Source organism: Rhinopithecus bieti, unplaced genomic scaffold (genome assembly GCF_001698545.2).
Source record: "Rhinopithecus bieti isolate Rb0 unplaced genomic scaffold, ASM169854v2 scaffold_6782, whole genome shotgun sequence".
Taxonomy (NCBI): Eukaryota; Metazoa; Chordata; class Mammalia; order Primates; family Cercopithecidae; genus Rhinopithecus; species Rhinopithecus bieti.
In genome coordinates, this window is record NW_016805866.1 from 422,184 (window position 1) to 436,144 (window position 13,961).

Consider the following 13,961-nt stretch of genomic DNA (forward strand, 5'->3'; position numbering starts at 1 on the left):
CATGAGCCAAGATCGCACCACTGCACTCCAGCCTGGGCAACAGAGTAAGATTCTGTCTCACAAAAAAAAAAAAAAAAAAAAAAAAAAAAAAAAAAAAGAGGTCTCTGGGTTACCTATCTTTTTATCTTTAGTGTAAATGGTTAGTTGACATAGAGACTTAAGAAAGGATGTGATAGGTTCTCCTGATTGTGTTTCTTAGAATGCCATGGCCTTCTCTCTGTTTTCTAAGCAACTTCTGGTTCAAAGGGAGAGCATGAGCTCCTGGGGCTGTCAGTGTTCCCACTTAGCCGCTAGATACAACATCCTTACCTATTATACAGAGGACGTGATATAGAGCCCGGAGAGAGGAAAAGCAAAGGAGACCAGCTTTGGCCTGAGAACTTACCCTAGTCACTCTTGCCTAGAAGACAATACCAACCTCCCAAGGAGAAATATTGGGGGATAAATTCAAATAAAGCTGTTTGATTCAGATTACTCCTCTATGTGGCTAGTCCACAGGATCCTGTGCCATTGGGACACCAGGAACAGTGTATGAGGATGAGTGGCAAGGAATGGAAGTAGACACACGCATTGCATGTATCTCCTCTGCTTGCTTTCATGCCCCATTGTTCCACTGAACTTCGCTTACAAAGCACAAGTGCAAAGATGAATGACTGGGAATTTCAAGATGGTAAGATGAGAGCATACAACCTAGCAAAGGGTCTTTGTAAGCAAAAAGCCCTGTGGATGACCTCATGGATCTCATGCCTGTGATTACACCTACTACATTTCCAACACCCATTTTGACAGCAAATGAGTGTTGCTGTTTATGAACTAGAACAGGGAAAAATTATTAGCCTCACTGTCCATCAGAAATGAGAAACGATTCACCTCGTCTCTTTCCACATAGAAGTTCTGTTGTGTTTGCTTTTGTAAATTATTTTGAATCAATATCTAAGACGGGTTTATCTATTTACTAACTGCAGGCTGTGACTTCTGGGGATGAGTGGCCCCATCTGGGTTTCTGAACTTCTTAATTTAATAGCACCTGAAGACGTTTCCTAACTAGAGATTTTTTTTTTTTTTTTTTAAAGACGGAGTCTCGCTCTGTCCCCAGGCTGGAGTGCAGTGGCCGGATCTCAGCTCACTGCAAGCTCCGCCTCCCAGGTTCACGCCATTCTCCCGCCTCAGCCTCCCGAGTAACTGGGACTACAGGCGCCCGCCACCTCGCCCAGCTTTTTTGTGTTTTTTAAGTAGAGACAGGGTTTCACCGGGTTAGCCAGAATGGTCTCGATCTCCTGACCTCGTGATCCACCCGTCTCTCGGCCTCCCAAAGTGCTGGGATTACAGGCTTGAGCCACCGCGCCCGGCCGAGATTTTTTATATAAATCATATAGCTTTATGGGAACCCATCTTCCCACATCTCTCTGTGGGAGGTTGGTATTTTCTTCTAGGCATGAGTGGGGATAAATTCTCAATCCAAAGCTGACCTTTGCATTTTTCCTCTACTGGGACTTCATACCATGTTCTTAAATTGACTCTCTTTTCCTTCATAATTCTGTCTCAGACTTACTGGCTGCAGATCACTTGTAACTTCCTATTTTATTAAGTCCAGTTTCAAATACCCAAAACTTGCTTTAACTTCTGCTATTGCTCTAACACCTGTCTCTGACTTTTCTAACATTATATTACATGGCTGACTGGGATATACTTTTTGTTTTTTTTTTTTTTTCTCAGTGCAATAAGGAAAAGATAGCCTTGTATTTCTAGAAGTTGTATTTTATGTTCAATTCGTTGCATTTGATTGTCCTGGATAAGTTTTCTGTGCCACATACTAAGTTTTGGGATGCACTAACATGCACTCTCTTCTTGTGTTTACATCTTCTTGAGCTTGCATCTCTTTCTTAGAGGGAAGGCATGAGGGAGGAAAATAAGAAGAAAAGAAGGGAAGAAGGGAGGGAAAAAAGTAGATATGGTCTTTGGAGCTTCAGTTAAATTTCCCTTATAATGGTTAGACCCTAAATACTCAAAATGAGTATTTGTGGTGAAAACAAGAGAGTTGACAGTGAAAAACACAGCCAAGACTTTCTGATTAGCAATCCTAGAGAGGACAGTACCAATAAGAAAGAAGAGCAGCCATCAAAGCCAGGTCTTTATGTATATGTAATCAACAAGCATCCAATCTAGATTCTTAAAAGATGATGTAGTTTGGGTGGATGGTTTTATTTATTTTATTTTTCTGTCTCCTAAATAATATGTAATTTCTTCAGGCCAAGAAATAAATTGAAAGGATTTAGAGGGATTTGCTTATCAGTGGAACACCACGTAGCATTACATTCCTCCTGCTTTTGGGAAGGTACATTGAAGTTTGGTTAATCTTCTGTGGTTCAATACTCCTCTTCTCTCTGTCAGCCTGCCTTGGACAACAGATTAATCCCTTTTCCACCAACTCTCTTCTCCTTCCTCCCTCCCCTCTCTCTTGATCTACCTTTCCCTTTTAAGCAAAAGATGAAAATCTTAAAAGTGGGGAAAAAAATTTAAATTGCGGCACCACATTTATTTATATAATCCTAGAAGACCTCAAGGATAGAAATAAAGGATCCCAATCCTCGGCACAAAATTTGGCCAAGCTTAGCTTGGTTTTTCTACTGTTAATTAAATCTTGAGTCTGCAAAGGGATTTCCTTAGAGACTAATTCATTAGCAAAAGTTATTATAAGTCATGTCATTCTTCATCCTGCTCTAGTATATGCATTGTAGAAAAGAAAAAAAATAATATGCTGACTACTGAGGATGGGTAGAGGTTTTAAGGAGTGGGTTATACTATTTGCTTGAATTACCATGTAGTCTACTGTCTTTAGTGACAATGAGTAATCATTGTTACTGTTGGGTGATGCTTATGAGCCCAACACTAATTTTAAGATTTTATAGCTAATGATTTAGCAACTAATCAGTGTTTTCTGGTTTGACTTGGCTTAAATCTCTGTAGTCTGTAAAGTCCATTAGGACAAGGACCAGGTCAGCCTGGCCCCAAGCACAGTGATTGGCACATTATAGGCAATTAATAAACACTTGTCAAGGAAATTAGTGAGTGAACAAGACAATGTAAATGTCGGTGCAAATGTAAATAAAATCATATACCCGGAATATTTTTTTTAAATTCAGTTTTAGAGAGCTCTGTTCCAATAACCTAATTTTGGTCAGATGGAATGCAATATCTTTAGCTCAGGGCGATTCTCTTTAAAGCTTTCTCATTTCATGGAAATATGATCAAGTAAGTTATGCATGTAGTCATATCTTGGCAAGTGATTATCTTCAGGAGTAGGTAGAGGGAAGAAGGGAAAGTTATAGCTGAAAGAACCCATGACACAAACACGGTAAGACAGTTTTAAAATTCACAGGGTGTTGTTCCAATCGAAATACTTCAGCTCATCGACATAGGATACAAGGGTCACCTCAGATAGTATCTTAACAAGGCTAGAATTCTGTCCCTTCACCTCCAACATTCAGGATCTGCTTCATGAGATGCCCCCATCTTTCACACTTGAGTATGACAAGTTAAAGTCATTTATGTTTCATGTTATCATAACAATGTCAGTGACTTTCAAGGGTAACTATAAATGGGTTTAATCAGAAGAAAATAAGAGTATAGGTATCACAGTCATACAATCGTACCACATTTTGAGGTTGTTTCTGTATTGGGCTTGGATTCAGTGAGAGGGATGAGAGAGACAGGGAGATAATGGCTTCTAACAAGCTTGCCCAAGCCCTGTGTTTTTTCTGTTTTTGGTTAAATATAAAAATCATTGGCCACACATGGTGGCTCATGCCTGTAGTCCCAGCACTTTGGGAGGCCAAGGTGGGTGACTCACTTTAGCCCAGGAGTTAGAGACCAGCCTTGGCAACATGGCAAGACCGTGTCTCTACAAAAAAATAAAAATAAATAAATTAATCAGGTGTGGTGGCATGTACCTGTAGTCCTAGATTTCCAGGAGACTGAGGCAGGACAATCACTTAAGCCCAGAGAGGTCGAGTCTGAAGTGAGCCATGATTACGCCCCTACACTCCGGCCTAGGTGACTGAGAGACACCCTGTCTCAAAGAAAAAAAAAATCACCCAGTTGTGTGTTTGGGTGTTAGCACTGATCAAAGATGAGACTGTGTGTTGGCAACAATTTAGTAAAGAAAATCTTAATAGATACCTTTGAAAAAATGGTCAAACTTTTCAAATCTCATTAAAGGTTATAGGCTTAGAGTCAATGGGTATTAGGTAATTGACAAACTCTCTCAGGCAACTTGTATTTAAATAGAGAATGAACATTCATAATGAAGCTAGATGGGTCCTCTCTCATCTGAGATATTCAGAGCTCCAACTCCACCTCAGAATGAAGGGATAGAGGGGAAAGAACTAAAACAGCAAGGATTTAAAGGAATTTAATTCTTTTTAGCATGGAGCAGCTGCAGAGATGTATGGCTGTTTTCTGTGGGGCTTCAGAATATTTATGGGCCCTTCCCTTTTCCTTTTTCACTGGAAGAAAGGAGATCATCATTCTTGAGTGTGTTATTTATAATTTCATAAAGCTGTTCTGTGGCAGGACTTATTTTATCTCATACTTAATCTCAAATAACTGTGCTCCCAAGGAGATGGGTGGGGAAAAATGATTATCCCTCAAAATGATTAGCCTATTACCAGTGTAAAATAAAGAGCTGAAGGGTGGAATTTGAAGTTACAAAAGCAGTTGGGCAGTAAGGAGGGGACAGAGTGAAACAGTCTTGAGCAGTTCTGATCACAGCTCACAGCAGTAGACATTTTTCTCATGCCAGATCATGGATTAATAATGAAGAACAGTGTAGAACCATTGCCGAGAAACCCTTCTGAGTACATAATTATAAGCCAATGATTATAGAAGCAATAACTCACTGGAGGAAAATACGTCAGATTTGTGAAACTTAGGGAACTGGAAGGTAAATACACCCATAAATTTACTTGGGTGGACGGAGTTCTGAGCTTTCTTCTGTCCCAGCTTTATTCTAAGGTAATTTCAATAAACATTGTTAGGGGGAAAAAAAAGAACATAAATGCAATAAAAAATCTTCCAGGAAAGGAATATATAGGGCTCCTGCCAGAGAGATATTTTATTGAAAGTTATTATAATACCTATCTTTAGTTTTATGAGTCCTAACACAGAACAAAGTAATTTCAACACATGGATTAAAAATATGAAATACATATTTTAACATGTAGTAGTATGAATTATTGTTTTTAATATAAGACTTGGCTAACATATAGGGGCAGAGGAATATTTTTCTCCCCGTGAGAAAGCAAGGTAAGGTGCTTAATATGCACAGTGAAATTGCACTGCAGTCATACTCATGCACTACGTTCTATAAACCGTGTGTAGTAGCTTCCAACGGAATGGGACAGATGACACTGGTGAGATGCAGGGAATGGGGGAAGGAGAGAAGTCTGATAGGGCAGGACATTAAATTCATACTCATTATCTAAGTTTTCAAGAACAACATAGCTCAAGTAGTGGTCACACTCTCATTCTAGTCCATCCCTTCCCTCCAGTCATCCTGTACTACTAGTGGGTATACAAATAAACTGTGTTTTAGATCTCTAAGCCTTTGCAAATACTGTTTCACCTGAAATGCCCTTCTTCTCCAGCCCACCGTCCTCACTTCTTCCGTCTCACCACTGCCTGTCCCTGAGGACTCATTTCCCACATGCTCTCTGCTTTCTTGCTGTTTCCTCCGTTCGCACATTAACGCTTCCTCTTGACAGAGCATTCAGTTTATTATGTCAAGTTCGCCTGTTTACTTGCCTGTCTCATCAGAGATTGTGAATTCCCAGAGCAGAGGAACTGTGTCTTATCTATAGCTTTATCCCTTATAACTGTTAAAGTGCTTGACACATAGATATTTGAAAAAGATTCATTAAAGTAATGAATGAATGAAAAAAGCACCTTGATGACATATACCACTGACAGTAAATCTAGCAGCCCAACCACTGTGAAAATTATTTGGTTTGTGGGTGGTCATAGATTTTTTTTAAAAAATCTTCCTTGAATAACTTAGAGAATATTGGTATTTGACATAGGGGAACCATCATATGTCAACACTTTAAGTGTAGCCATTGAAAGTTATGAGAGCTTTAGACAATCATGGTGAGGGGAAAAAATGTGAAGATGACATTGAAGGTATCTTGATAAACATTCCCTACGTAACTATGCACAGCAGAGTTTCCTTAAAGCAATACTATTTCCTGAAGGAGCATGGATGGTGGGCAGTTAAAAATAATTCACTATGAGTGTTTATACCCTTGGTTACTGTGAGTGCTAAATTAATATGAATTAACAGCTCAGCACAAAGCCTAAATGTAGCCAGTGTTTATTAAATGGTAAATGTTATTAGTAGGCGTGATTCTAGATAGTCCAGATATCCGTTTCTTTGCAGGCATACTAACTGCTCTTTCTTCTAAGTAATTAAAAGTAATTACGGACAATGGTTGTGATTATGGGAAAATACACATACATTTAGCCTAAGGCTACGACATTTTATTAAAAGGCAGAGGTCCACAGATTTGTTCTACTCGTAGCAATTCTATTCTGAGTCTGAGTATATCTGCAACATGAAACCTGTTTTACAAGCCATGGAAAGCAATCAAAGTGTGTCTTTTCTTTCAAGGTTCAGCATCAGATCCTGCATTTGCTTACATCTGAAATAGAACACAGACTGAAAAAACCAAAACAACAACAACAACAACAAAAAAACTGCTTAAAGAAAGCCCTGGGTTTTCTGAAAGTATCTTTGAATCCAATTGCCGTTAATTTAGGATATGATCTTAAGCGGCTCATATCATCCAAAATCCTTGGTTTGTAATGTTTGGATTTTCTAGATGTTAGGGACAGAAGTAGTTTTAAAAAAGTCTGAGTGTAGCATTCCTGATTCTAAGCCTTTTTGCAAATTAAGGCCTCTGGCAGAGGAAGTCTTTCCATACTACACAGTGTTCTATGGCAGGTGTGGCCAATGTTGCACGCCGGGTTGTCTAGGAAAACATTGGTTACCAAAACAGGCAAAGAGGGACTGAGATGTTTGTAATTGCTTTGGGAGTCTCAGTTGGCTGTACCTCTAAGTGGTAATGGTGAGGTCTGAGGGACAGAAAGGAAGGAACTGAATTCATGTAAGACCCACACAGATTGTCTAGATTCACAGCCACTGAAAACAGATCACCTTTGAATGATTGTTTAAGCTCTTTATGAGTACATTTTTCCTTATCATGCCTCATGGCAGGTGCAACTAGAAATAGTATGTGTACCATAAAATGGAAGTAATGAGTTGTCAGCAATAAAAAACACTTCTAATGTGAGGTAAATCATAAGAAATAGAGCACATAGGCAGATACCAAATTTATTTAAATTAGGAGTGACTATCAGGCTTGGAATTACTTTAAGAAGCTGATGTTGATTAATTGATTTACTTAGTGAAGAAACTAAGTGAAGTGCGCGCGCACACACGCACACACACACACACACACACACACACATCTCAGATCACTTTCTGAATCGAAGTGGAGGAGTTGGGATTCACAGTTGTGCTATGTCTAGGACTAGGCCCATTCTTACGACACACTGCTGGATCATTTCCCCTTTAAACTCCTTTGAGTCTGGGCACCATTGCTAGGAGCTACTGGTAAAATGTGGTTCTGTTGCCTGGGAAGAACACTGTATTCATATGTACTCATATAAAAGATCAGCAGAAAACAAATCTTTGGGCAAAGCGGAGCACAGAGAGGGTTAAAGGTGGGAAAAGGGGGTCAGAAAGTGAAAGATGATGTGTGGGGTCTGCAGTGGGGATTAGAGGCCCATTCTTGGGATGGAATTGGAGGTGGAGAAGGGGTGGGAGAGTGGGGCTGGGTATGGTGTCACCTAAACCACGGGGGAGAGAAACTTAATGGTATGAGAGGAAACCAAGGAAGCTGAAAGGAAGGCAGTAAGAATCTTTTCAACCTCAGAGTCTACTCCTTTTTCTGAAGAAAAAAAAAATTACATTTTTTCTTTTGGCCCATGCAAATGAAGATGTCTCCTTTGAGTTAAAGATTCAACTAATATTATGTTAATGTATGTTTTGGTTTCTACTGAAGTTATGCATTGTTTTTATACATTTGTTCAATGGCCTTTAAACTTTATTGGCAGGCTTTCAGTTCTTGAAAGGAGCTCATTAGATTTTCATTAAGTCACCAGCTTTCACTCAATACTAGGGACCAAAGCCCTACTGGGCCATTCTGCAAGGCCCTTATAGTTAAATCATTAACAATTTCCAGTTGAACACGCTTTAGCAGTGTCTTCTCAACCTCTCTATTACCACCACCCTAAGGAGTTTTTTTCAGATAAGTTTTCCCCCTAATTGCCCTTTTCCAAAAAAGTTTCAAAGATATACTATATATTCATTTATGTAACTGTGGCCTTTTGGAGGGTCACAAACCATTGTAATATTTAAGATTCTCCCCCAGCCCAAACCAACCTTTCCTGCCTTTGGTGGGAGACATTGCCCCTATAAAGAACACATACTTAAAACTGCTAAACAATGATTTTGTCCTTCCAAAATAGTGTTTTCCTCTTATAATTGCCTTATTTATTTGAACAGCTAACCCTTTTCCCACTTACCATCTCCTTTCCCTAAGTAACTAGAAGTGGAGCTATTATAGGGCCGCCTTTCAGCAGGAAACACCAAGGGAATATGCTTACCATGCCTCTAACACAAATAACAGTTCCCTAGGATGTAACTACCAGTTTCAGTTGCTGGAACTGAAATCAACAATTCAGTAGTGTTTTTTTTTTTTTTTTAAGTATGTTTAAAAATTTTTTTTTCTGTATGGGGAGGAAGAGCATCAGAATAAACAGCTAATGCACGTGGGGCTTAATACCTAGGTGATGGGTTGATAGATGCAGCAAACCACCATCGTACCCATTTACCTATGTAACAAACCCGCATGTTCTGCACATGTATCCTGGAACTTAAATAAAATTAAAAAAAAAAATTCTGTTTTTCTGCTAGCCTTGAGGAGCAAGGTTTGAATTATCCCCCTTTCAGATGTAGAATAAACATCAATATTGTGTGTAGGGCACTTCTCTGCCATTGTTCATTAAATCAATGAATTATCTAATGTGGTTTTTCCAATTCTTTGCTGTGTCCAGTAATTCTGTACCTAGGATGTCTATTTAAAAAAAGGATGTTTCCTGGAAATCCTGAGTAGAAAGGCTGCCATATGTATTCATTTATTAGGACTACCATAACAAAATATCCCCGACCAGGTGGCTTAAACAATAGAAATTTATTTCTTCGAAATTCTGGAGCCTAGAAGCCTGAAATAAAGGTGTCAGCAGAATTAGTGTCTTCTCAGAACTCTCTCCTTGGCTTGTAGATGACTATCTTCTAGTATCTTTATATGGCCTTCCTCCCACTGTGTATGTCTGTGCCCTAATCCCCTCTTTTTGGAGGGACAAAAGTCATATAGGATTAGGGCTCATCCTAATGCTTCATTTTAACTTCATTACTTCTTTAAGGCTTTGTATCCAAATACAGTCACATTCTGAGGGAGTAGGACTTCAACATATGAATTTTGAGGGGACATAATTCTGTCCATAATGTAAGACCAGGTATAAAGAAGCCTATTGCAAGCCACAAACACAGAATTTGACTAAGATGTATTTATTCAAATTCCCACTTTGTGTTTTTTACTAGCTGTATGTCTTTCAGCAACTCACTTAACCTGTCTAACTGCAATTCTAATTAAGTATATGATAGTCATCCCTGTCCCAAAAGATGGTTGTGAGAATTGTGTCTAATTAATAACTATAACTAAAAAGTATATATATATAGATAGATATGTATGTATGTATATGTATGTCTAGGACAGCATCTGGCTTGTAGTAATTGCTCAATAGAAGGGAAATGGTTTGTTACCTCTTCCTCTTGAATTTGGATCCAGACTTTAGTACATTTGGGAATTGGAAGATCGACAAGTCAGTAAATATTAGTAACATCAAGAAGGGGAAATAAATGAGCATTACTGAACTATAATATATTGAGTCCTCTTAAGCACATCGTAGGCCAAAAGTTTGTTTTTTGCATAAGATCTGCATAGATTCATTCATTCAATATTTATTGTGCATGCAATATGTACCAAATACAGAAAGCAGTCATCTCACCTACTGTATGGGGGGCTCTTCTCATAGCTGATACTCGGTCTCCTATATTTCTTGTAATAGATTCCCTGGGATTGGGGAGTTTCTGCAAGACTCAGAATTTAAAAGGTGCTTCAAGTTGAACTACTATTATTGCAGTCAAAACTGTTTTTGCTTTCTTCAGGAACAGCCTTACCTGTGTTCAGGGACTTTTGTGTGGTATCGTGCTACTGATCGACATTACCAATTTGACTATTGCAGCAATTACATGAATGATAAAAGCCACTATGCTGTTCCTGAAGAGAATGCATTCCACAGCATTCATTAATTATCCCAGCCTGTAGATGCACAACTACCCCTGCATACACTTGAGACTACACACCATAAGGATTGAAACTCTCTCAAAGTCACAGTGACTTTGTGTTGCTTTGTACTCTTACATTGCCCATCCTTTACAATGGCCCTTCTCCTGTCGTTCCGATTCTCAGAACTCAAAATCAGAATGAAGTAAGGCTGCGCAATGTCATTTATGGGGATGGGTTAGGCTTAAGTCTCCTGGAACCACCTTGGGTCACCCAGCTCTATGGAAGACCCCCCTAGATGGTCTAGATCCAAAGTCATTCTCAGCCACACAGTAGTTAAGAATTCTCCATCCTACAGTATGCCCTTCTTTAGAATAATAACCATAATGATGGGAGATGGGACACAATGATAAATCTTTGATGTCTTTGTTCATTAGTTTCCTTATCTATCTCTCTCTTCCCCTACCCCATTATTTTCTCTTTGACATAAACAGCCAACATCAGATGATCTTGTTTCATCTGCTGAATGTTCAAGTGATGATGAAGACTTCGTTGAATGTGAGCCGAGTACAGGTAGGTCAGGTCAGTCTTGTTTTGCTTGCTTTCTTTTTTCTTTTGCAAAAAACAATACATACATATATGTGATTATACATGTTTTTAATATATAGATTACAGTGTGTTAATGTGTGTATATTTTTATATCTATATATGTATAAGTATACATATATACTATATCAATGAAAGCATCAAATCCCATGGAAGGAGCAATAAGATCCTACAAAAATTTTAAGTCAGTCTCTTGATCGCTAACAAAAAAGTCACGGTATATGACTTAACATTGGGCAAGCAGATGCCTAGATTTACCACTGCAGCAGCAAATGTGTATCAGCCAGTGGCAGCTATGAAATTCACAGAGGGTGGGAACATGAGGAAATGTATGTTGGAATGACATCAAGAAAGGATGAACCCATGGAGGAGCTTAAAGATTGGTAAGTGGAGCCATAAAAATTGGTAACTATCACTTAAAACTCACGAATTGTTCTGAGCTAAGAGAACCAAAAAGATATGTATATATGTGTATTTTCCATGGGATTTCAACAGCAGTTAACATGGTATTATCTTTATACTAATTTTGTTAACTGTGTGTCTAGAAAACTTGTGCAACAATAAACACAAAATTAGTACTGTACCATGCCATGTCAATAGCTGTGATGCTTCAAAATGTATCTACTGTGCTGAAGTTGAGAAGACTTTAGCAATCAGAAGCTTCAATGTGTTCCCCATTTGGACCCAGATACATTTTGATATTTTATGGTCTTTCTTTATAGTGAGCTATATATGAGATAATGTCCAGCAGGCAATTGCAGTCCCTGATTATTTCCTATCAACTTTTCCCAGTTGTCTGTTTTGAGACTTACTATAAGTTAAACATTTATATGTATATAATAGAGAACAGATATCATCGAATTTCTGTGTATGTTTAATAGCATTAACAGCTGGAGTTGGGCCAGGATCTTATTTCTGCAAAGACTAGAATAAATAGAATTTTCTTGTTATTTTTTGCATTGCTTTCAGATTTTTTTCCTTTTAAGAAAAGGAAAGCCATTAAAATTCTCTTTTGCTAATTCTAGAAAATTTAAGCTTCATGAAAAAATAATCTAATAAAAATAAAAACCTTCCATTTCTGACCCCTAAATGATCTACAAGATTTCAAATGTGTTGAAGTCTGACTGCTTTGGTTTCTTGCAAGTGGCATTGGATCCAGGAAGTTCTGTGGGTTCACACCCTTAGTATGACACAGGGACATATCATTAATATGATGGGGCTTCCATTCCGGAGTATAATCTGTTCCACTGGGAGCTCAGCTGTGTGGAGGGAAAGTAAAATGTGATCTGGTCGGTTTTTTTCCAGATTTTTAGGTAATAATAATCTGTATGTGCTATGTGAGCACATAGCCATACATGCAACATGTACCCTAAAAGGGCAGATATATCCCAACTATACCAGAACTTGGGTGCCATGTTTTCATTAATTTATTCATTCATTCAATAAATATTTATGAGCACTCAGGCAGGATACAATATATCCCTAGATTTGAGTCCTTCCTCTATTTTTTTTTTTTTTTAGAAATTAGCTGTCAGAGAGTAGAACAGTTTTGCTATCTAACTCGTAGTGTAATTCAATTCAACAGCTATTTTTGAGAGTCAACTGTATATGTTAAGCATGTGCTAGATATTAAGGGTTCATATCTTAATAGGTCACAATCCCCAAGACGTACATTAAATTAGCTTGTTTTGTGGCAAACACTTTAAGAAATCTAGGCTTTATTTATCCTTTTTTTTTTTTTTTTTTTCTTTTGAGATAAGGTCTCACTCTGTCATCTAGGCTGGAGTGCAGTGATGTGTTTATAGCTCGCTGCAGCCTCAAACTCCCAGGCTCAAGCGGTCCTCCTGCCTGAGCTTCCCAAGTAGCTAGGACTACATGCACCACTATACGAGCTAATTGGTTTTATTTTCTGTACAAATGGGATTCTCATCATGTTGCTCAGGCTGGTCTTGAGCTCCACGCCTCAAGAAACCCTCTCGCTTTGACCTCCCAAGTGATTTTCTTCCTTTCTTAGCAGTGATATCTCTATATGCAGCAATGTTTATCACATCTGTAGGTTTTAAGGCTTGTCAAAATTGAGACTTGGTCATTCTGAAATATTATCACCATCTTTCCTCAACTACTCACCCTGCCTCAGAAAGTCATCTCCATAGCAACCTTCATAATAAGGCAGTGGGCTTTTCCAGATCTCAGCTTCAGATTCTCCAGCCTATAGTTGCCCCACTTATAGGTATATATTGCTATTTGTTATGAGACTTGAACAGCCTAAACCTGAATGGCCCCAAACTAAATCCATTGGTTTTCTAGAGGCCACCAAGTATTTTCTCTGATTCAAAAGCAGAGGACAGAAATTCAACACCAACATTTCTTGAATAACATGGGGTGGGTGGGGAGATCCAGTTTTTAAAACAATCTGTTGTGTTCTGTAAGGGAGCATGAGAGGAGATAAAGTGAGTGACAGAACCCCTACCCTGAAAGAGCGAACATGTAGCTCTAGGAGACTGATATTGATTTCCTCCCCCTGTGATTATTCAACTCATCACATTTGAAGAATGAGCATTGCCATTTTTCTAATTTTATTTGCTCCATAAAGTGTTCCTGGTGAGTGATTGGGATATACAGGGAAATACATCAGAGGTATATTTAATATAAGAAGTAGATAGATATTTCTAGTAATGCAGAGAGAGAAGAGGTTTGCCCAGAGGACCTGATTTCCACTAATGGGGATCACCTTCTTGGAGCTATCAAGCCCTCTTTTTCATTACATAAGAAATATCTCCCCAGGAGTTCAAGACCAGCCTGGCCAAGATGGTGAAACCCCGTCTCTACTAAAAACACAAAAAAATTAGCCAGGCCTGCTGGCAGAAGCCTGTAATCCCAGCTACTCGG

At 38.6% G+C, this 13,961-nt stretch overlaps 1 protein-coding gene across 1 annotated transcript in view; it reads left to right on the forward strand.

The window, feature by feature from the left end:
• The window catches only part of LOC108530786 (neurexin-3-beta), a 394,243-nt gene that overhangs the window by 326,141 nt on the left and 54,141 nt on the right, over positions 1-13,961 (forward strand). The window contains exon 5 of the mRNA XM_017873828.1: positions 10,961-11,039. Coding sequence (XP_017729317.1) covers positions 10,961-11,039 — 79 coding nt within the window. The remainder of the gene's footprint in view (positions 1-10,960; positions 11,040-13,961) is intronic.